Here is a 24,665-nt window from a genome sequence, read left to right as displayed (position 1 = left end):
TTCTAACCTCTTCTTTCTTCCTCTAAGCTCCCTGGTATTTCATTTCCTGCTGCAGTTCGCTCCCGGGCTCAATAACACTTTTAGAAATGATTCTGCACTTTTCTGTTTGAATAAGTATAAAGAATAAGTTTCAGTGTTTGTCAAATAGTGCCCCTTGAATTTAAATAGCTTTCTACAGACCCTGCAAGATCACATCCTAAAGGGTTATCATTATTATTTAATTAGCTGCTTGCCTTGATGACTGAATAGAGTTTTATGTATACAGGAATTTTATTCTGTGCTCTAATACCAGCATGGGAATCCAACTCCCATCATGCACTGCAGAGAGTTGATGTCAGAGCCATACTCTGTCTCCCCCACTGCATGACTGCTTTTCATTCTTAAGTGGTGCAGATCAGCCACATGTGCTGGCCTGCAAGGGAGTGTGGGGCGAGAAGCTCCAAAATTGTAGTTCAGAACTACAGAAAGTTTAATTTTGAGGGAACTGTAAATTAGTGGGTTTTATTCAACAAAGCTGAAATGTGAGATTTTATTTCACTGAGATCCAAACACAAGTTATCCAGAATTATGCCCTTTGTGAACAAAACCAGGACCTGAAACCTTCATCCCTGGAGGAAAACAAATTAGCAAACGAGAATTTCTCTGAAGGCAGAAGATCTGCTTCAGTCTGATAAACAGCAACTTCATTGGCCTCTTGCAAGATGATTATGCAGATTAATGTATTTCTCTTCCCTGCTGCTGAAAAAAATCTCCTATGTCAATACCATCAAGCTGTTTGGCAACATCTGACAACAAGAAAATCTAGATTTAAGCTTCCACCACAAATTTTATCTTTGCCTTTTCCCATTTCAGAGTACAATATCCACATTACATATATTAGCTCTCACTTGTATATCTTCTTCTCTCCTCATGTAACAGTGGCCTCGTTGAGGCTGTTGTGTAGAATGGTGTACAGCCCTCTGCAGGCTGCAGCTACTGCATGCTTGCTGAATATGCAATTACATCAAAAGTGTAATTTCTGTATTTATATATGTCAAAGTTTCAGGTCCACACTGATAGGCCCTATGGCTAGCAGCATCGGGTGGTTTTTTTCCCCTGTGTAGTCCGTGCAGTGGAATGGTCCATACTGGAGAACGTGACCCTGAAAGCGCTGTATGGAGCAGGTGATTAATCAGTGTCCTTGACTGGTTTTAGGTCAGAGCTGGAGTCGCTGCTGCTGTGCTGTTGAAGAGTCTGTTTCTGTTCATGTGCTCTTGGCTAAAACACAACTGACAACCTCGTAGGCGGGGAAAGGTGCACAGCAGTCGGAGGGGAAGGATGGCGGCTGACGTGTAATGGAAATGAGTAGAAAACACGTCACCACTGTGCCAGTGGGGTGTAGGCACAGGGTATTCAGAAAATGGGCTTCATCAGCATTATCTAATGATTTTCAGATTCTGCTCCAAGAAGTTAATATCATTTTAATCATTTGTAACTTAAGAATTCCCTGGCCTTAAAAGTTACATGATTTTGTAACAGGTAACATGTTTTATGTATGATGAAATATTTAAAAAAGGTCTGCAGGAAAAATAACTGCTGGTTCTGTTTAACCTGCAGTGTATTGTGTACATTTATTCCTTCATGAGGATTCTTTGTATTTCTTTTAAAGTGGAATTTAAAATACAGAAAAGATATTGTCCAAGAATTGAAATATGAAAAATTGCGGTAGTTGGTTGTTGTTTACTTACAATTTTTTTCTGAAATTTATAATTTTCTAGACCTAGAAATGTGGTTTTAGAATGCTGGAGTAGTGCACAAATACATTATTCAGCCTATTCTGCATGAACGGGTTAGCTGTAAGAAGAAATACTATCTACATCTGTGTCAGCATAAAATATGTGCACATGCAACTGTGCAATGGCTTTAAATGCTTTCCTTGTATAACTCAACCGGTTTTTGGTGGAGTCATCAAAGATAAATTTTAACTAATATCTACAGGCAGGGCTTCAGCAAATAAAAATCTCCTAAATGTGCAGTGGTAGAAAACAGAAATATAACAGCCTTATAGAAATCGTTTTATCATTTATGCGCTGATGGCCCCTATTCTAACAACTCTTTACAGTAACTTCTTTGGAATTGTTCACAAACCCATGAAGTCAAGTCAAGCATTTCCGTCTGGCACCGTACCTCCCAGTTTCACGTTAGAAACAGTATAGTGCATGAGTTCAAAATACCCTGATGAACAACTAACAGATTCAATTTTGGCTGTATTTTTTTTCCCCGCTTATGGCAATAGTCATCAGATATTCCTAAAATCTTTTTAGCCTCTGCCATACTGACAGGAGGGATGCCGCAGGGAAGGAAACTGAAGTGTCAGCTCTCCATGCCCTGGTGGACTGGAAAGCTGGGCTTGCTGCTGAATGATAATACGCTGCCCTCCTACAAACATTTCCTTGGCGATCCTGGGCTGCGCGATCGTGTGTGAATAGCATTCAGATTTGCCACCATCCTGAAATGTTATTATCTCAACACAAAAAGCCAATATAATGATGTGTGAATGTAGATTCAGGGATGCAAATCTTCTGCGAGTAGTGAGTTATGTATATTACAAAGAACCTTTTCTTTTTCCAAGGAGATTTTGCTTTGGTTTAGCTCAAGTAATTGACTGACTGTAAGCTCCTTAACTTTTTCTCATAGTGCAGAGCTGGAATTTTTGCTGTTCATTTCGAGGCCCAAAGTGGAAGTCTTCAGCATAGCTATTGGAAGGCTGCAAAATGTGTGCTTCTCATGGTAAGAGGGAGAGAGAGAAGAATATAGGATTTTAATTGACATTTTGTTCTGAAATTCCCCTCTCCTTTCACACAGAGCATCATCCCCCCTTTTCATAGTATAGCTACCTCGTATTTGTAGGTGCAAATGTGTAAAATATCAGCACAGTCCCAGATATGCTATAATCTAGCAAATTTTATTATTAGATCTTTAGGCTGAAACCTGTCCTAAGCTGTGCGAAAGATCCATGGACAGACAGTTTAGACTATGAATCTCAGAAGAAAGGTATGCTAAAAAGGGAATCATATGCCACCTGAGCTGCCGGATAACTGATTCTCTCTCAGCGAGAGAGGTGTTTTTCTCATATCTGAAAATTAAGAATTGGAGAGAGTTCAAAAGTAGTGTCACTGCTAATGGAAGGACTGGCATTATAGATTTGCAAGGAAAGATTAAAAAAAGCTGTATCCAGGTTAGATAAGTAACAGAAAGGTTCATCAATAATTGAAAGGTGTAAGCCCCAAAGTGAGAATATTTAGAACTGCAAAAAAAAAAATAAAAATAGTAAAAATAAACGCATTAAAGAGCACTGAAAACTGTTAGACTGAGGAGCAGTTCCATAAAGAGAGTGATTGCAAGCATGACTTATGTTTGCTTCATGGATTTGAATTCCCTAGATTTGTAAATGGATAGTGCAAAAATGCTGAAAAGGGTGTCTTTTATTGCATGGAGCAATCGTGTGTTGAAGGTAAATGGCTGGGATGATCCCTTCTGGCTCTTCAGTCTCTTTCCTGCCCCACGTACTTTAACCAAGGCTCACTGTGGTCTTATCTACAAAATGTAATATCTTTGTGGGAACGTGAACTGTGATGTGATCGGGTCCGCTCTAAGGATGTTATATATACCACTTCATCACAGATATTATTGACAGTAAGTGCTTTTACTACTTTTATGTATTCTCACTGCAAGTTGTTTTACAGCAAGGCAGCCAAATCAAGAGCATTTTTCCTGACCAGCTGAACAGCTGGTAAGTCTCTTTACAAGCACTTAGGTGATTTCAATGTGGTAGGACATTCAAAGGGTGGGCTAGGACAAAAGCGGGTGTCAAAATATAACCCACTGCTCTCGCCAGCACCTCAAAGGTTATCTCCCAGCACGTAAAATTACTCATCTTTTTGAATCCCACTTTTCCTTAATTCCTTTGTTTGGAAGGTCTATCTGATCCTTTCCAGGATTCATTTCCCCTCTTCTGATCTTCTGCTTTTTGTCTCCTGTTTCCCTCCCTTGCTGCCTGCACATCATGTTTCTTTTTCAGACTGAGTCATTATCCTTTTAAATGCTCCTAGGAAGGGCTTTTTTTCCCAGTCACCCTGTCTCTCTCTTTGCCAAGTGGTGCCTGCAGGAAGGTCAGAAGTGCCCTGATACAAACCCAAGCTAGGAAGAGCTATATGAGTTGCAGTGCCTGTAAGACAAACACACAACTTGTATTGTTTGTTAGTGGTGAGTTCACTTCTATCCCTTATTCCCTGGCCATTTAGATAGACCTAAAACCTCCACTGGGAGGCCAAAAAAACCCATTCTTGACGTTTTTCAGAGCCTGGAGATTCAAACTGGCCCAGCCCTGCATTTCTCTGTCTGTGTGTGTCTGTGTGTGTGTAATTTGAAAAGAATTTTTTTTATCCTGCCAATCACTTGGAGTCCACAGGTAATATGACTCCCTTTCTGCTCAAAAATCTGCACAAATCCTCCCTGTACTGTGCCTACAAATGGAAAAAGGAAGTGTTCCCTTTCCAGGCCTGCAGTGCCTAATTCAGATTGATTATGCATGAAAAGGAATGTGTCCCAAATGCAGTCGTTCCTTGTGCACTAGATCTTGTGACCAAGCAGCCGGTGTGGCTTGCTCGAGTAGCTTTTATATGTAAACAGTCTTTAAAAACATAATCTACTTTGTCAAAGCCTAATCTAAATGATGTACTGACATTGCTTATTTTGATATGCTGACTTGGTTTTGAATTCTCTCTGGATTGCCTGGCCCCAGATGGCCGTTTTGTGTTTTGTTTACTTTTCACTTAGCTGTCACGTATTTGTTCCCATTAGATGTGCAAAGTCAATGGGCTCAGCCTAGTTTTACAGCTTAGTTGGCTAAATCACATAGGGAAAGCACTGAGTGAAGCGAAGCAGAAGGTCAGGAAAAAAGAAGTGTGATTCTTCAGATCTGACATAGAGACCAACGAAAGCAGGAACTAGTAAAAGGTGTGGTAGAGCAGCTAGAGATTTTTATGTTTTTTCAGAAAAAAAGTGATTTAAATGGAAAGTATAAATTCACTGAAAGAAGGAATTGAGGATTGAGTCTCTATTTTTAAAAATTGCTTCTGAATAAATTCAGAGAATTTGTATACATCCCATATATTTAAATGAAAAATCTGGATTTGTTTCAAATGTGAGTGGACAGTAAAATGTTACTTTAAAATCTTTTCAATCTAATGAGTTGTTTTGGATTAATCTTAATCAAACTGTTTAAATGGCTTACATGATCTTACTGTACAAAAATCTTTGAAGATATGTGAAACCCTTCTTGCTGAGAAAAATAATCCCAAAAAGTCTACTTGGCATGATCTTGCCCACAATCATGCACAGACCCAAAAAGACAAATGGGTGTTCATGCCATCTACAGCAACCTGACGTGTGATGGAAATGTGGACCACCTGAACAGTGGTCTTCCAGATGGATAGCCATGTCTGCCCTCCCACGCTTCTCCCAATGTGAATACCTACCTTCCTTCTAAAAGCTGGTTTTCACGGCTCGAAGAAAAAGCTTAGTGGGGGATGTGGGATGGAATTCAGCATTGATAGAGGGAGCCTGATATTTCCTTCGTTCGCTGAAGAGGGACAGCACAAGTTTCCCAGACAGTGCTGTTTCATTGATGGCACATTGTTCTCGGATCACATTTCTCCCGTTTCTGCTGAGGTGCTCAGCCAAAGCACCGTATGGAACCAATCAGAGCGTGCTTTTTGTGCTGACAGCTGTTGGGCACCCAAACTTCACAGACTGTGCTGAAACTGCCATATTTTGAGGTGCACTGATCTACTCTTGGACTTGACAGTCCATGGTCTGAGCTCTTCCCTTGTTTACCGCAGGTGAAATACGGGAACTACGCCTTTGTATGGGACTCGGCGGTTCTGGAGTACGTGGCCATCAACGACGCAGACTGCTCTTTTTACACGGTCGGGAACACTGTTGCAGACAGAGGATATGGGATCGCACTGCAGCACGGCAGCCCCTACCGAGACGTTTTCTCACAAAGGTAAGGATTTGGAGGAGTAGGAGCAGGTCATAAGGGAAGGTCTCTCTCTCAGGTCTGAACACTTCTTTTAATTTTATTTTCTGTGAAGGGAAAACATCTTGTGCTTGCAATCCACTCGTTTCTTACATAGGCATTCATTTCCTCAGAGACATAGGATTACTCACTTTTCTAGAAACTGCATTAAAAATACTTTGTGTTTCTCTTATTTGAATTGTTCTTGTTTCATTTGGACAACATTAATGAGATAGACTGAACTTCATTAGCAGAAAAATGAGGAAAGAGTTGATTCCGTTGTTATAGAGGGACAGCATAACTCAACACTTCCAGTTACAGGAGCCTTTTCTTAAAGAGAAAAAAGTAAACTTGGACACTGATGTGAAAACTGAAGGGGATAAACAAGAACATTTGATGTTTCAGTGGAAAGACTTTTATTAGTACCCCAAAGCTTAGATGCTTATCCTACTACTCATCAATCTCTTGGATTACAAAAGTGAGATGTCTGGAGATGCTTCTGGTACTGTGTTTCTACTAGGACTGGAAATACTAAATTAGTTGTATGTATTGTGCCTTTGCAGTATTTTTGCTTCACTCTAGTACTGATTCCTAAATCAGGATGTAAAAAATAATCACACATTTTAAAAGTGTAATGTCTACGGTCTGGCTTTTAGGAGAAGGTGTGGATTAATCTCATAATCCTTTTTCATTCTGAACCTATTCTCTGAACCTGGTTTCTAGTAGTTTGTGTTAGATGTGTGTAACAAAATTTTACAGTGGCTGTGATGGAATTTTTTTTGTGTGCTTGCCTTAATGAATGTGAACCATGATGTCATACGAGTACTCTTCATCCAGGCTATTAACTTTGCCTTTAGTCCATAGAATAAGGTAGGGGGAAAAATGTAGTTAGGAAGTAACAATATGCAGATTCAGAGGAATCAATGTCTGCTCACACGTACTGCATGAACAGAGAAGGCTTGAATTCGTTGAATCTCTTCTACACTGGGAGTGGTTTGGCTGAGTTTTATGCTGATGTAGCAGTAACATAATACAGAAGTTCATAGGATCAATGAAAAATTTAATTTCAATGAACATATATGCTTTATGTATTACAATTAGCATTATAGGCAATTATTTACTGAATACTTTAATATTTTAATATTGCAGCCATTACCAGGCTGGCTCTGCTAAAAATCTCTGGCACTGTAATCTTTGGCCTGTCAAAGCAAAACAAAGGAGTAAAATTGCTGCTTGTAATCTTTCTAAGAAATGCTTCCAGCTGTTGGAGTTCTCAGGTGCTACTCAAAGTGTTAAGTCATCCTCTTCAGAGCATCACCCATGTAAGCTTGAGTACAAAAATTTGAAGACATAAGGGAATTTCATAGGCGGTGTCTTTATTACTAAATACGGTGAATCTGCCAAGTGGCATGGCATGGGTCATGCCTGCACAGATGAACATTCCTCATCCTCACCGCTACTGCTCTTCAAGTCAAGGTGGATATATCCAAACTGCCCCTTAGGAATTGCTTCTGACATCATTTATATACTTGTTACGGTTCTCAGTACATGGGGGAAATGGTTGTTGCTGGTTCTGGTAAGCGATTACCTTCTTCTTCGCAGTAGTCAGCAGCTGGAGAGGCTAGATTACATCTTCTTCTGATACACTGCCTTTAGCGACTTCTGGATCATTGGTCTGTGCAGACCTGACATTTCCAAGTACAATCTTTTTTCGTAACAAAATTTTGCCATTTCAGTGTATTATTATATCTTGAAGGTGTAGGAAAGCAGAAAGAAAGATAAAAATTTGCACATATATAGCTCTTTTTATCTGAGGATCTTTGAAGCAATATTTAAATATTAGCATCTCTTAATGGAAAGTAAATGCCATTTCCATTTAATGATTAGGGAATCCATAGCATAAGGGGACTTAATGGACTCCCATGGCCAGATGTTTTTCCCTGGTGGAATTAGGGATCATGGGCACTCGTTTCCTCATTTTCAATTTCCTGCTATAGTTATCAGAATTGGGGTGGATGAAGAAAGAGATTATTTGTGAGATACTGGGCCATAGGAGGGTCTGGATGGATACACAAAACTTAGCGCTGATGAGAAAGTAACTCATTACATAATCAGGAGTGATGGTTGAACAGAGAAATTGGAATTTGCTTGGAGTGGCAATAGCTACTGGCGAATTTAGAGAGCCTGAGATATATATTCTGAAAATGTGTGTGCTGCCTCTTAATTTTTTATTTCTGTATTATGAAAGCATATAATATTGTACTTTTAATGATGTCCATAAATACAGACTTATGGTTTGAAGCTCTGAAACGCCATATAAGAAAGAAACACATGAAAGAGAATGCTTACAAGATAGCTTACAAGGTTTTGTTCTAAAAACCCTTCAGTACTGTTCCTTCTGATTACTTCCATGTGGCTTTCACAAATCATCCTTACTTTTCTTCCTAATGAAAAGGCTGAACAACCTTCAGCTGCTGCAGCCTGCATGCTAAATAGAGAGGGAAATAGATTTCAGTGTATAGGATTAGGAAATGTTCACATGAATATGTCACATTCTTTAATGCAGTAGGGAGCTGGTTTGAAATATGTTGGCATTTCTTGATCTTTCCAAAAATAAATGTATTTATGTGAAAATACAGGGCTTCTCTTTTATGAAATTTCATATAAACCATAAGCTGCACGGTGTTAAATCGCTAGGGTGCAGCTGTAAAAGGTCTGGCAAGCTTACAGGAGATTTTGGTCTCAGCACAGGAAGTACGGGCACGAGTTTAAGGCTTTTCACTACTTTTTTTGAACATTCAGGCAATTCCCAGAGAAACAGGAAAAGAGATAGAGAGGTGTAAACACCCACCCCTACCCCCCGATGCTATGGGGCATGAGTTGCAGTCAAGACAACACTGTGATAAAGTTTAGGCATTTGGGATTTTCAAAAGCGCACTGTGTTTGGGACGTCTGCTATGTTGATCTCCAGGGGATAAACACATGCAAAGTACTGTGGCCTTCGGGGACTGCAACAATATTCGCCTGCTATGTGAAGTACTCCAATCTCTACAGGAGTTTACCCATCAGTTATGCTACTTAAGAAAGGCATTAAACCTGTGACCAGTTTGAAATGCTGAGGTGCCAAATCACATCTGGAGCCTTGCAAAAATTAAATTCCCTGACGTCATTTCCTCCCATAACTGATCATGATGGCATGCCCCTTTATACCGCAGGCAGTTTGTGTGGTGCTAAAAAGAAGCCTGAAGCAACCGAGGACTTTGTGAGAACGAAAGCCGTGGTGAAGGTCCTAGTGGCCGTGTACCCTGCGTGCGGGGTGTTGGACCGCAGCTGGTGACCTCCTGGCTACCTGGTACCCACCGCACTGCAGAGGCATGCAAGCTGCAGTGCCCCAAGCATGATGCAGAGCCGGTGCTGACAGCCGCCCTGCTCCCAGCCTCAAACAGCTGCTACCTGTAAGCACCTGTGGGTTTGCACGGCATGCAGCCTTACCAGTATGGAATGAGCCTGTGGTTACACGGAACCAGAAAGTGAAGAATCTTGTATTAGCCTATGGCTAAATTAACATAAATGGTTCAATATATACTTGATTAGAAATTGATGCAATTAAGCATGTGCTGCCATAGAGGTACACTTTCCTGCATTGATTTATATTGTGTTTATTATAATTTTACAAGTGTAAGGTGATGCCTGTACCCTTTAGAGAGAAGAGTGAGTGCTCCCACATATTTGAACTGATGCAATTTAAAATCAGAATTATTCTTACAAATGCAAGTTTGTGTATAGTGAAATGGTAGAGGAGAGTGTGGCAAAATGTATGTCACTTAGAAACTTCATGCACATTCTCTGAGCTTTTAAAAATTTAATTCCAGCCACACCACAGAAGACGAATCCCTGTCCAGGATTATTCTTTCCAGACTCGTGGGCTTTTTTTGCAGGTACGGTTTAGTGAAAAAGAAGGGTAACCGACCGAAAGCCCTGTAAAGAAGCTGGTCATTGAGACCTTTCTTTTCCACACACAGAAAAGCTCTTTGAGGCCAAAACAAAGGCATGAGCAGCAGTGAGTGGTCTGACTGATGAATGAGATTGGCTTTTTTTCTGTATTGGGATGGCATAGTGGCCAGCTGAGGTCCCACGCAGCACCTGTGATCACTCCCTGCCTAATGTTTCCTCTGAAGACAGGGGCTTCAAATCCTTCCTGAAAATAGGTGTGTGGCTGGAGCACAAATAATAAACAAAATAATCTGGGTACCATTTGAATGATGGACCTGTCATAGCATTCTGATGACTCTACTCATATGTTGCAGATCTTAACAAACACGCCTGGCCATGCCATTAGGAAGCCAGTCGATGTGCTCAGGTAGATTGCTGTCCCCTTTTCTTTGCCATAAGACTTAACCTTCTTGAGTACCATCAGCCTCCAGGCAGCGTGTCAGCTTTCTCTCTTTATATCTTTGTCTTTCAAGGTAATGACAGGGGCTTTAACAACAGGAACTGCCAAATTTCCTAGGAGAGTTTGAAGGGGACATGTCATTTAGTTCATGAGGAACTGTGTGCTGACAGTAAATTTGACACCTGTTAAGAAGTCTTTTCAGCCCTAAACTTTAAAACTTCCATTGCACCCCTGGGAGGTATAAATACAATTCAGACTCTTTTCGGAGTATTTCACAGGATGTCTGTGCTTCCCACCATGTAGCAGCAATGGCTCAGGCGCAGCACTGGTGCCTGGTTTCTGGTGGGGGTTGAGGTGGCGATGGCAGCCGAGAGCTTGGATCCCGCTCACGTCCTCGCTTCCTCTGCTGGCTGACTCTCTTCTTCTGCACTACAGTTCTGGCTACACAGCACATTAGAGGAGGAGGAAACACTTATTTCCCCCTAATGTGAGAGGTCAGTGGCTGGCTTTTCACTTAAGTAACTAGAAGCTGTCAACACTCAGTACCACTGAAAAATCAAGCCGTAATTGTTTTGAATTCCTCATATCCCAAGAGCATCCATGTGCGTTTTGCCCCAAAGATTTCACCTTAAATAAAAGGAAACAATGACAATAGAAAAAAAAGGCAAGACTGCCCTCAGAGTGGGAGTGCCCACAGTGTGGGACTCCTGCTTGTTGTTTGTCCACTGTGTTTCCCTGAATGGCACTCACCCTGGCTGAGCACAAGCTTACCAACACTTACACTTGTCTGTGTGCCAAAAGAAGAAGCAGCAGTTGCATACCTCCCGGTGGCCATCTGCAAGGGGTGAGGTATGCAATGGCATAGTGTACGCAAGCTGCAACTACCATATAGCTTCTGCAGAAACCTTAGGTTGAGTTTGACATAAATCACAAAAGGTCACAAAGAATTTGTGTTGCAGTTAGAGAAGCCAGTCACTTCTTTCTGTCCTGGGGGGAAAAAAGAAATGGAGACTTATAATGATTTCCCCATGGCAAGCCTAAAGACAACTCACTAGCAGCAAGTGTTGCAGTTTCAGATGTCCAGAACTTTGGAAGCAAAGTGGAGAGCCATAGTCTAGCATTCCAGACTCCCCCTTAGCAAATCATTAGGGATATGCTTTAAATAAAAGGCATAGATTTTCTCTTGTCCTTTTTTTGTCTCATCAGCAAAACCCTGAGTTTTAGAAAGTTCCTGCCCTGAGTTATAAATATGTGTTCTTCCTGTCCCTTCGCTATTAATTCTCTCTGCTTAGATTTTCATTCTGTGTCTTGGAGGTCACTGATGTCCAAAGACTTCAGTGCAAGGAAAATTACTTCCTTCCTAACTACCTTGATTTCTTTTTCTGAGTCCTTGGGACTATTTACCCCTTTCTTTGAGGAGATCCCCTCCCCCCTTTTTCTTTAATTGAAAACCAAATAGAGTGTCCCTTACTCACTGATTTATCTTTCACCAGCTGTGGGGAAAATAACAGTTTTGGATTACATCCTAACCTTCCAGAGGGCTAACCATAATGATCTAATTGGATTTTTCACTATTCAATACAGTGATCATCTGCAGAATGGTGGATGCCTTGGTAAGAGCTCAGCTTTCATTTGCCTCGGTTATTTGCTTAGAATTAAAATACTATCATGAGCTGTATATATAACATTCTGAAAAATACAGAAGAGCAACCAGTAAAATTCCCCCCAAAGAACTTTTTTATTATTATTGCAGAAAATTAGAAAATTCTCTAAACTGGGAGAATTATTGGACTTGAAGCAAACTCCTGAATTTAAAAGGAAAACTTTAAGTCTTAGAGCCTGCCCTTAGATCATGTCACAAGTTCATATAACTGATATTATACTAGTGAGAGGAAAAAAAATAAAAATTAATTCCAGATTTCTGAGCAATCTCACATGACAATCCAGTCTTAATTGATTCAGGTACAGTCACTGTTAATAAAAGCCTAAATTTCAGAGTAGCAGATAATAAGAAGATACTTTCTCAGATAACCCAGATACTAAATAGAAACCCTGCAGTAACACACCACTGTAGTATCTCTTGACCATCCAAAATAGCACGGTCTATCCTTATTTTTTGCTGTCTATGTTAGACTCGTAGGGGTGAAACTGGGAATTGCATCAGGCCCTGGGTCTCAAGAAACATCCACCTTCCCTTTTCCTGCCCCAAGTCCTCCAAGACAAACTGCAATTTGCCTTCATGCTGCGAAACTCACCTTGTGGAAGTGCTGCTCTGAAAGCCAGCCGCCTACCCCTCCAGAGCCGCAGGGTGGGCACATTCTGCACACCTCACTCCCGGGCCACCGAATCCAGGCTGATGACCTGTAACCTCAGATGGATTATAAGAAAACATGTAGCTTCATTCTGTTTTAAAAATATGGCATCCATTGCTTCATATAAAGCCCAAGCAGAAAGCATTTGTCCCACCACTATTCTCTCTCCTTTTTTCTACCAAGCCCACGACCATCTGATCAAGCTTACAGTTTTCTGTAATCCTGTATGAGCATATCGCTAACAGCTTTCCCCAAGGACCAGACAGTCTGACGTTGTCCCTTTGCTTCTTACTCTACTAACTGCCTGATGCAAAGCTGCAGGTTTTGAAGCTTCCTGCACTGTCACCAGAAGTGTTTCCTGGCTTTATTATCCATTCGCATCTCACGTGCTAGTGGGGGCTGCTGGCTGTAGGACTGCAGAGAAGCTGTGGCTCCCACACGTCGCATTGCGAGAGCAGGAGACATGGTTTTATTGATTGCTGATGTTGTGCGTTTGGTGCTTGCATTTCTCACAGTAGAGTCATGATTAGAAGCTGAAAGAGATGAAGGCACCTACAGAAATATAGACTTTAGCAACTTTTTAACATGCTGTAATATTAATTGCTGGGGTGAATTAAAAGATTCTGCAGCAGTTCTGAAGTTCATAACATACACACAATGGAAAATTAATTAATGAAAACATATAAAAGCAACAAGCAGATTAGTGGCCTTTCTAAATATGCCATAATATTAATCGATGGGGCAAGCTGAAGGATCCTGAAATAGCAGCACTGAGATGAAGCATGAGAAAGAAATTCATGAGGGAAAGCCATTACATCTTCTTGCCTTTGTACAGCGTAGAGCTATGAGAATCAGAGCGCTGCCTGCTCATCGTGGGAAGGCACCTCTGCATCCAAATGATGCTGTGGTGAAGGAGTTGCTGCACGCTGGAAAAGAGGTGTCATGAAAAAGACAGCTTCATGCCTTCTCTTTTTTCCTAATCAGTGCTCACTTTCAGAAAGGGCACTGCATTTAAAGTTTCAGAAAGGCAAGCAAGGTAAGCTGTTTATGCATATTAATCCCACATCATTACCCATGAATCACCCCAGAGAAAACAGTCTAATTGTAACGTATGAAATTACCAATAGATATCGCTTTGCAAGCTGTTTCTTACTACTTTCTCCACTTCTCTAGCCTTGGGCACATCAGACTTGGCGTGTAAAATGACCAGATATTACCCATGGCATGTGTGCAGTACAGTCAGTGGAAGAAGCGTTGCTCATCCAACTATATGGAAGCAATGTTTCCTGTAAGCTGAGTTGTTCATATGTTTTAAAGTTTTATAGAGTGAGTACGTGCATGGCTGCAGAATTTGAAACTGCTTGGTTATAAATCTGATGACAGTAAAGCTAAAAGAAGTCTCAGCAAGTGGCTTCCCTCCAAGAGCTTGCCTTTTTATGAAATCCTGGAGAAGGCATTAGGTTTACAGTTAATGCACATTTTTCTGTAGTACATATTTTCATTCCTGGTTACCTTATCTTATGTTTGTGAGCGTAAGTCTCAAGAGGAGCAGGTTTAACTACTCCAACTCAGCTGGGCAGCAACTTTGCCTTTAAAGTGGGTTGGAAAGTGAGTGCAGAGCTTTCCGTGCAAATAGGAAGGATCCAGCCATGCAGCTGTCCTCACGACAGAGCAGTAATAACCACAAGTAAGGGTTTAGCTTGCCTACCCCGTACCAGCGCTACCTGCCAAAGGTTCCTGGCTCTTGACCTAAGTTGCTCAAAACACAGGTCAACTTATTTCAGTTAAAATGAGCAAGAGCAGCAAAACAGGAGAGAATAACAGATCTTTCCTAACCCATTTTGTTGGCTGAAAAGGTAATTAACCTTTAGCTGGACCATAAAGCTCATCTTCAGCTGGTCCTCTTTTCCAGATAAATATGAAAGGCTTTTGCCTGAAAATAAAGCTAGTTTTCAAAGCTGAAATATGCTTTGGTAAATAGTGAACTTAATGGCATGACAACTGGGGGGATTTATCCATACCTGAGCTAAGAATTTTGCCTCCTTGCATGCAACTGCTGCATCAGGGGCTGCCTCAGCCTGCAGAGATTTCCCCTGCCATGAAAAGCCTATCTGGTATTTGTCACCCGTCCCTGAATTGTCAGTACGTGAAGGAAGGTAATCGCCTTGCTTGATGACTGCAGTCAAGTTTGGAGGTAGGGAAAGGAAAAAAAGAGTGCACGGAAAGTCTCCAGAACATAGAGCCAAGGAAGAGTGGTGTCTGGATTTGTAGCAGAGGTGTCTTCCCTCACTGAAAGAGGATGCGAAGAAGAAGAAAGCTGGTTGCAGGGACAGAAAGAGTGAGAGGAGAGGCACTGAGGAGAGGGAGGGGTGCTTGTGAATGATTATGCGGGGTAAATAGATGGAGCCTCCCTTATTGCTCAGCTCCATGCAGGGAGGAGATTAGCAAAGTGAGAAATCTCAGGAAACTACCCAGAGAAGCTCTCTGCTGTGTCTCAGAGCAAGCCCGTGGGGTAGGTTGCTCCCCGGAGCAGTCAGGTGGAAGCTGGGAGCAGGAGTTGGACAGTGTCCCCAGCAGGGTCAGCAGTATGTCTGAGCAGGATGGTTAGAGAGGATTGGATTAGTCGAAAGGTGAAGATGGGGTGGGGAACCCTTTACTCTCTGAGTGTACAGGACCTTGGTAGCCTTGAGGAACTAATGCTCTGGGGATGACCTATCACGAGGTCCTAAGGACCTCTGTCCAAATCACAAAGAAGACTTGGTGGTGACAAGCAAACCAAGGCAGTAAGCTGAAAAGAGAGTTGTGTCAAGATTTTTGTCTGGCATGGTGTAAACAACAAGTGGCCTTGAAAAGCTTCTGTGCTGCGTGCTTCAGTGCTGCAGCATGTCAAAACCCAGGCACAGGCAGCAGCACCTGTGCTTAACAAGGCTGTGCCAGTCTGATCCAAATTTCCCTCGAAATATTTCACAGACTTAGTCCCTAGCATTGGCCTGGTTCAGAACGGGCTCCCAAACAAGCACGCCTTGGCGCTGCAGTTTTTTAAGGGGTCAAAACAGACAAAAGCATTTGCTAACACGAATCAGTGGGATATGCTGGGGATTCTTGTTTGCACGGTGTGTTTTATGTGCTGCTTTAGTGCCAGTCGGGTTAGGTTAGCCCAAAATAAAGCAGGGCCCTGCTCCCAGCTGTCATAGTTCTGACGACTTTTCTAAAAACCAAGTGCCTTTCCAGACCCAGGTTTTGTGTTTAAACATGACTTCATTCTGCTTTATGACTAAGCGCAAGCAGAAAAAAAGGATGATATGGCCGAGGAAAAAATGTGCTTGCCACTTTATTCATAAAACACTTTTGCAAAGTGCATTTAGTAATTTGCCTTTGTAACCACCTGCACGTAGAGCTTTCAGTGCAGAGCTCTGACACTGTATTTAGTTCATACTTTGACTGCTCAGCTAAAACTTCCATTTGTATGCATTTATTCTGCTTCACACATTATGTTATCAGTCACTTTCAATATTTCAAAGTCACACCAGTCTTTTTCTGACACACATTTGTCAGAATGAACTGCCTTGATTGCTGTTATTACAGACTGCAGTTCCTGACTAAGGGAAAAGTCTTATATAGAAATAGAATATTGAAAATGCTCAATAAAACAATAGAAAAAACAGAATAAAATTAAGAGTAAATGAACAGAAATAGATGCTTTAAATGACCAGCCAAAAAAAAAAAACAAAGAGTAAGGAAGGAGAGGAGGTCAAGGCAAGATTTATAATCGCATACAACAGAACTAATCAGGAAAAATCAAATGTTTTTTAATTCATATGCAAGGTATTTAGAATGGCTCTTTTCTACTGCCTAGTAGTGAGTCAGTAAAGTATGTCTTACTTGGACTTTCTCTTAATCAAATACTTTGTCATGTTCCTCTAATGACCACCCTTAGTAGAAGGATTTTAATAATCAGTCTGTTATAGTCACAGAACAATATAACGAGGGGTTTTTGGCCTAGCCCGAGAGGGTGCTTACACTGCTGATTAAGTCCTAGTGGTAGTAATTTATCATGGCACATGAGCACATCTCCCTCTCGCATGTGCTTAATAGCATGCAGTGCCTTTGCTGTTTCACTCTAAAAGCCCTTACAGTTTAGGACTGAACCCAGCGGGAAGCACACTTGTTTGGAAAGGTAATGATCCTTTTATGCATATTGTAATTAAAAGTTTTTTTTTTCCTTATAGTTGCTGCTGTTATCTTCGGCTGAAAGTATAGTATAACTATAGGCGAATTTCCAAAGCAGTGAAGACAAGCTACCACTTAATTACCTCTCTTTGTACATAGCTACATACTACAGCTGCTCCCATCAAAGAAGAAAGGCTTCAACTAGTAGCAAGTATGAAAGGGCAAAATACTTTTACTGGCTGCAGTTTCATAGGTGGGATGCCTACACACGACCAAAGAGATCATCGGTATCCCCAAAGACAGCAGATTCCTGTAGAAAGCCCGTAAGAAAGATAAGCTGTTGTTTTGGGTTTGATTGATTTTAATTAAGAATTTGCATTTTTTTGAATTTAAAAACCTAAACAAACTCCATTACAGTAATATTTGGAGAAAAAAATAGCAGAGTAGTAAGCACAGATTTGCGGCAGTGAGAGCAGGGATTAGAAAATTCTGACCCAGGAATGAATTTTTTTGGCTTTGCTTGGATATTCCTAGAGCAGCATGTGAGAGGAAGCATGCAGAACTGAGCCTTGAGTCAGCTGAGAGGTATGCAGTCCATTTTTAATATTGTTTACTTGTATTAATTTCCTTGGGTTTGGGGGACTTCAGCTAATTAGCAACGGATCTTCAGATCATGGAATTACGCCAGATTTACACCGGTTTAGCTGACAGGAGAATTTAATCCTATAAATATGTCTTTGGCACAATTTGGATGTAAGGCTCAAGATTAACATCCCCATGAAACAGGGAATTTATGTTCGTTTCTCTTTTTGCCTGTGAAACGCTATGCAAAGCTACGGAAATATGTTAGCTCTGACAGTCACACTCGTGCAGCGATCAGGGCTTTCAAAAAGCCATCGGGGTTCACCCGCAGCATCAAATTCCCCTGCATTCTTCCACTATTTTATATGAATCTGGAAAAAAGTGTAAAATCCATAGAAGAAAAGCAATTGAAAATGAAGCATGGTTAAAACCCAGAGGAAGTGAAGGTTTGTTGATCTTCTTCATGTCCCCCTTAAATTAGAAATACCTACAACGCTCATTTTTTATTTTTTTAAGAGTAGTAATTTTGCTCCCAGTTTCATATATAAAGGCCTCTTGAAAATGAGGGGTTTTAGAAAGAACTACTGACAGGTGTTTAACCCAAGAACAAATATATCCATGGCTGAATATATAAGTAACTCACTGTGCTGGCAGCAGCATTTATATTTTGTTCTCACCCCCAAAATGAAATGTTTGCGTGCATAGCTGGGCCGGCAGCAGAAAGCAGAGGAATAACGCATAGCAATACCCTCTCCTCCTGCTTTACAAGTGAAGCGGCTGTCACTCCAAATTGCAGCAGGAAACTAAGCCTGGGGGGATGAACAACATGTGCAAGGTAACTCCACAAATCACTCGGCCATCTAGCAAAGCCAGCGCTTCTCCCACCGCCCCTTTTCTGCCCGTTTTCCCAGCTTTTCCTTCTTTATTCCTAGCGCAGGCCACATGGCTTAACTGTTTACTTGCTCTGAGTAGATGAAATCCAGGGAGGTTTTGCTGTTGGGTTTTTTTTAAGGGCTGAGGTTAGGAGGAGCAACCTCTCTGCTTCCACCGACAGCTGCAATAGCTGCGAGTAAGGGAGGCTGCAGGCTGTGGAGCCGGCACAGCCACGGGCTGCGCGTGGGCACAGCACCCTTCCTCTCCCAGGATTATTTTGAATTACCTGGTGCCTCGGCGTCACCAGCTGTTTCTTTTTTTCTGCCCAAAGTGCTTTCCTACTGCTGCTTCAGTTAACATGGACCCTTTTAGCTGCTTCAGTGTCGTGCAGAAACCTGTTGTCCCTTGGGCTGCCAAATAGTGATAACAGCCCGCGGCACAGCCCCGCTGGGTGAAGCCCTTGGCGTGGCTGGGCAAGGTTTGGGTCCGGGGGTGCAGAGGGGAATGCAGGCGCTTGCCCTCTTGGGATGGTGGTCTCAAAACCATCTCCAGAACAAAACTGGATGTTTGGGATCAGTACTGTTGTTCACTGTGAAGGAGAGGGGGCTTTTTATTTGTTTTTTTCCCAGTTTCTAGGAGGAGGTGTGAGTGGTTTGTCTGTTCGTTGGGCTGAACTGTCGTCATCTTTTTGCTTGTGTTTGGAATAAAGCCTGGGTAAGCGACTCTCACCAGGAGACTTCTGTCCCAGGCTGGCAGGACTGGGAGCAGACCATGCTGTGCTCCTTTCAGCTTGTTGCAATTCAAGATGATTCCCACAGTGCTGCATTTCAGGTTCATTTCTGAAGATCTGCTTGCTCGCAGAGAAGCTTTCTCATCCCCCACAGGCACTTGCATACACGCTAGTGTTGTTTTTCAAATTGAGGAAAAAGTAGAGATGCCAGCCCTTCATCTTGGCTAGGCAATGATAAGCTCTTTCCTAAAATTTTTAAATGTTACAGCCCTTTAGATCACTAATATACAGCTACCCGATCCTTTACAGCTGCAATTATCGCAGGGCTGAATCTTAATAGTAATGGTGCGGGTTATCTCTGTGCAAATAGTGCAGTACCTTTATTCAACAGGAGAAATGCTGCAGGTCTCAACTGATCTATTGATCGGGATAAACAGGATATTTTATTCCTATCTGGAAGTGCCTTCTAAAAGTTCAGTTTGTGATGCTGGCAGGTAGAACTGATTATTTACTCTTCAGGGATAAGGCAATATGCCTGGTGTGCCGCCTACAAACCAAAGTCATTTTCTCCATGGGCCTGATGCTGGGCGTCATGAGCCTCTTGCTATAGTGCCAGCACTAATGTAAAGATGGCATGTGGGTGAGAAAGTTCCTTATTTCTTTCTGCTGTTCTTTTCAGCAGCCTCCATCGCTTTCATGTGGGGCATTAGTGGTGCTTGCCTTGAGTCATAGTCCTTTGACAGCAGGGTTGCAGGCAGCTTTCGTGGTAACATTTGCTTTTCTAGAGAATTGTTTCCTGGCTGGAGGTTTATTACCCGCTCTGAACTGGAGCCACTGAAAGGCTTTCTTTCAAAGAAATTTCAGCTGAGTTTTTGGACTTGGTTTTAATGAAATTTAGTAATTTGTGGTTGAAGGAGGAAATAGTGTGATATACAGGGATTATTTTTTAACTCCAAATAGGGAACAAACTACTAAATTATGAGGTGATTGCTCAAGGCCTTGTCAATCAGAACTGTTGCTCTTAGCACACCGTTTCTCCTGTATTACACTATCTGCTCCACGATAATGCTGTAGTTAGCTAAATTAGCTAAAATTACCTGGATACTTAAATGTCATCAGAAATTCTTAAACTGATATCTTTTTTAAAGTTGAAAGCAGAAATCCATTATCTGATAGAAAGGAATAGAAAAGAATGTTTATAATAGTTCCAGAATCAGCCATCATAAAATGAGGAGAGTCTGAAGTCCACTTCAAAGAAACCTGAAGGTAAGGGATGCAATTAATTCAGTCAGCCAACTCCAAATCAGCTGTGTAATGATGGCATGCGGTTAACCTATGCTTAGAATTAAGGCTTTTCCTTAGTTATTAGAACTTAAGTATATAAAAACAAGCGTGCTTATTTCTTTTCTTTTCAGTTTTGTAAGAACACATTAGATTTTTGCCTTCAGATGAGTACTCTGTGGCAGGGGTGGGAAGACCAGTAAGCTGAAAGCTTAGGAAGTTGAAAATGCATGGAGAAGGGTGCCTGATCCTGGTCCTTGCTCTGAAAATCTTCCTCCAGCTTCTCCTACATCAATGTGAGATCCTTTGTGGACCAGGATGCTGGGCTAGGTGTTGTAATGGCTTTTCTGGCCCTACTGGCTGCAAATCTGTTCATTTTAAACCGCTCTTCCCCTGCCGTCAGCCTGCTGCCTTGCTCCTCCACCCTTATAGTTAGCTCCTTTGCAGCATCTCTCCATCCTGTTCAGGGCACTGAGGTCACCCTCAGCAGCGTACGTGAGTGCTCCAGCCTGGGACATGGATAGCCCCAGGACACCCGGGGAATCCTGCTGATTGCTCACTGTCCATGCCTTGAACCCACAACTAACTTCCTGTGATCTGTTCTGCTTCATTACACTGTTTATTGAATTTTGCTGATGGTATTGCTTTTCCTACTTTTGGGACCAGCATCAGTTGTCATGGCAATTACTGTCAGATGGTTGCAACTTGTATGCTTGGAGGGGGATAGGGAAGCCGATGGCTGGAAGAAGAAGTAGCAGTTCAAAGAAGCATAAAATATCGGTTGCTACTACTGTTTAGTGACCAAAATGTTTGGGGCTGTAGCAGTTGGTAGATCATTTGACTTGAGTGAATATCCTGTGTGTATTTCGCATGACCTCATAGATAAATATTATTGGGTTTTAATAATCAAGATGATATTTGAAACAATTGGTAAAAGAAATGGGTCATTTTCTGTGAAGTCATTCTTCGAGTTGCTGTAGTAGTCATGCATCTGCCCATCCTGCATGTGGTTCGTCCATCTTCTGGTAGGAAATAATGTATGAAGGAGCCACAAGGCATGTTTGAAAAAACATGGACTCTAACGCCCTTTAGCCTCTGCACGGTGCTTAGCCCTAGCTTCCCTGATGTGCTGGGGAAGAGAGACCACAGAAGTGGCGACTGACTGCACATCTCACATCGACTGACTTCACATCTCGCATCATCTGACCATGTTATGTTGTGGATGAGGCCCATAAGTTGTTATTTCCACCTCAGTGCTTTTGAACACTGAGCCTGCCTATTGACACTTCTAACATGGGTGGGTTGATTTGGTTAAATTTTTTTAAGAAGCGGAGACAGAACTAAGTATGAAAACTTCTTTGCATAAGCTTGAAGAAGATCCACACTTGATAACAGCATGCCATTACTACTAACTGAATTATGGATTATTTTTACCAGATAATAAACGCAAAATACAAGGCTTCATACCCTCAACTACTAAACCTCTCCACCCGCTAAATTTCCCCCATGGGAATTTTGTCTGTATTTACTGAAGAAGTTGAAATCCTGATAAATGGACATAAACTGACAGACAAAATGCAAGATAAAGAAAATTGTGTAAACACACCAGGTTTTCATAAGAGTGATCTATCAATGCTCTTTTCAGTAAAACAATGACAGAGGAAATTATTAGAGTAGGACCTTGAAGCAGTATTACAATATATACCTATTCAAATATGCTCTCCCGGGATCTTCTTTTCTTAAAACAACGCTTTCCATGCAAAATAAGGCTGGGAAGCGGGAGAAGTGCATATTAAATTTGTTCAGTCCATAGCTCCATGTACACGATCAAATTCATTTCTGTCAAAATTTGGAGAAAATGCTTCACAGCCTTTTAAGTCAGATACATCTAATAGAACAAAATAACGTCTCTGGCACATCTCGGTATGAATTTGTTATTTTACTGAGCAACTTGACACAAACAGAGATGTTTTGAAATATCCCAGGCTGCTTGATGGTCGGTTTATGTTCAGACAAAGAGGAGGAGAAGGATCTTTAGCTTATTGACTACCGGAATTCTGGGCAAGAGTTGTCTACCTCTCTCCTGAGAGTCTGGCTTTCCTAACGGAGGGGCAAGAGGAGCCTTGGCACATGGGTTGTCACATCCGTGTTTCAGATTTGCTGCAGGGAGGCTCTGTCACGCCTGCTGAAGTCACACGGCCAATTTTCCAGCACCTTTCTTAACCACATGCCTTGGAAAACAGCAAAGGTGTTTTGCCGCAGGTTGGGTAGCATTTTAAAACTTTTTAACAGGGGATGTATCGTTATTGATCTTGCGCTGGAGACTGCCTTTCTCGATTCTTCACTCTTTTGTAACGAACCTCTCTAAAGGAAAAAATGGGCTAATAATACTCATTTCACCAGGATCTCAGAGGAATGGAAGCAGTTTTCTCGTCACACTTGGGCTGACAGTTTTCTGATTGATGGCATTTAGGGGAAGTTGAAAGAGGATTAAAACCTCATGATGTTGGTTTATTTCAATAACATGACATGTTTGATATGATAATAAAGTGGGAATGTTTCTTCTGTGGCTTTTATGGGCTTGGAGTTGTTGAGGACGGTATTATGGATAAAGTGATGGCTGAAGTTATCGATACGTGTTCCTGAAGTGGCCAGATGCAAGGTGACAGGAGCCATTATAAAACCCTTAGCAGTTTTTTGTTACAGAGAACTTGACAGCAAAGTCAAAAGGAAACTAATACGGTAATAATCCATTTCATGTGGGAGGCCAAAACTTTGAACAGTGTTGGAAGGTATTTTGCTGTAACATGCTTTAATTTCATAGTTGTGCTGACATTGTATATCGAGGATTATAATCAGCAAAAGGCAGTAGAGACGGTGATTTGAGATTACAGATATTTAGAGGGCAGGTGAAGTGACAGTTAATCTTATATTCCTTAGTGGACATGTAATGAGTGAGAGGAAAGAAAGTGCTTCCCAGTATCACATATTAGCACAAAGTAAAGAGTATAAAATCCTCATAGACAGGACGGGTGGTCCCTGAACCATCCACCCATCCATCCAACACTTGGATTTGACCTTCAGCTCGCTAGTGTATGTGTTATACCCACTAATAATAAAGCCAGAATAATAGTGTTATAAGCCCTCTGTCCTAAAAGTGGTTGGCTGTAAATAAATCTCTACTAGACCAGGAAGCCTTAAGTGTAAGGAAAACTTAGCTTTTGAGTAGAGTCTTCAGGGTCTCACCGGAGTGAAGTTACCATTATTAATATCCCCTGTGGAGCTCTGAAATAATTTTGCATTTACTTGGCTATTTATATTCTCACTTATAATAATATTTTAAGTAAGTATGTTTGGTATTAATAAAGTTAATGGTTCATTGCTATTATATAACCTTTTTTATTTAGAAAGACCACTTACTCTAGGTCATTGAAAGCTAAACTGTTTTCAAAAGCTCTCTATTGCCAGCTGTGCATCACACAAGAGTCCCTAGATGTTACTTTACCTTAGGTTCTCCAAATTGCCTCTGATGTGATCTTTGGGCAGAGATCACTCTCATATTTTGGCTATGCAGGGAGCTAGGTTTAGGATTTGCAGCTGGGCAAGCCAAGTGTCCCACACCAGGTTTCAGAGACAGGCCCACAGAGGGGGAGCAGCATGGGGCACTGGCACAGAGCAGAGAAGGGGAGGAGCGGTGAGATGAGAGGTCTGGTGTCCTTCATCCACCATGTGTCCCCCTTGCCATTGGGGAAGCACCAATGGGGCATGCCAAAAGCCATTACTCTTGCGCTGGGGTGCTTGGTTTAGGTCTGCAATCCAAGATCTTCATTTGTGTGGTAGAAGACCCAAGTGACAAAGCTACAGGCAATTTGCTTTATTGCTGTTATATGACTGTAGGAATCAGAGGGATCTGCTGGGTCACCGAATCCATTATCCTGCTATGATAGGCAAACACACCGTATGAGTCCTTTCATAACTTCACCAAGTGCCACCTCAATACCAGTCTGGGGGATTTTTGTTCACTTGAGTATTTTCCCCTGGAAGGTCTGTTGTTTTTCTGATGTTGCTCCTGCAGGGAAGATTCTCCTCCTTCGTGCTGCTCCCAGGGCATCCTTCACAGTCTTGATTTCTTTGTAGCCAATGTGTAACTCTTTGCTTTTGTTAACATTGGCTTTTCACTCATATTACTTTTCTCTGTCACTGTTTCTGCCTTCACTCATTCTCGGTTCTTGTCTTTTTCATGCAAATCAGAAAGGTTTTTAT

At 41.7% G+C, this 24,665-nt stretch overlaps 1 protein-coding gene across 3 annotated transcripts in view; it reads left to right on the top strand.

Annotated features, from left to right (window-relative positions):
- Positions 1–24,665, top strand: part of GRID2 (glutamate ionotropic receptor delta type subunit 2) — a 769,355-nt gene that overhangs the window by 690,864 nt on the left and 53,826 nt on the right. For all 3 annotated transcript variants that reach the window (XM_009936971.2, XM_075421502.1, XM_075421501.1), the window contains one exon: positions 5,883–6,049. In XM_009936971.2, the coding sequence (XP_009935273.2) occupies positions 5,883–6,049 (167 nt within the window). The remainder of the gene's footprint in view (positions 1–5,882; positions 6,050–24,665) is intronic.

Source organism: Opisthocomus hoazin, chromosome 5 (assembly GCF_030867145.1).
Source record: "Opisthocomus hoazin isolate bOpiHoa1 chromosome 5, bOpiHoa1.hap1, whole genome shotgun sequence".
Lineage (NCBI taxonomy): Eukaryota > Metazoa > Chordata > Aves > Opisthocomiformes > Opisthocomidae > Opisthocomus > Opisthocomus hoazin.
This window is presented reverse-complemented; position numbering and strand designations above follow the sequence as displayed.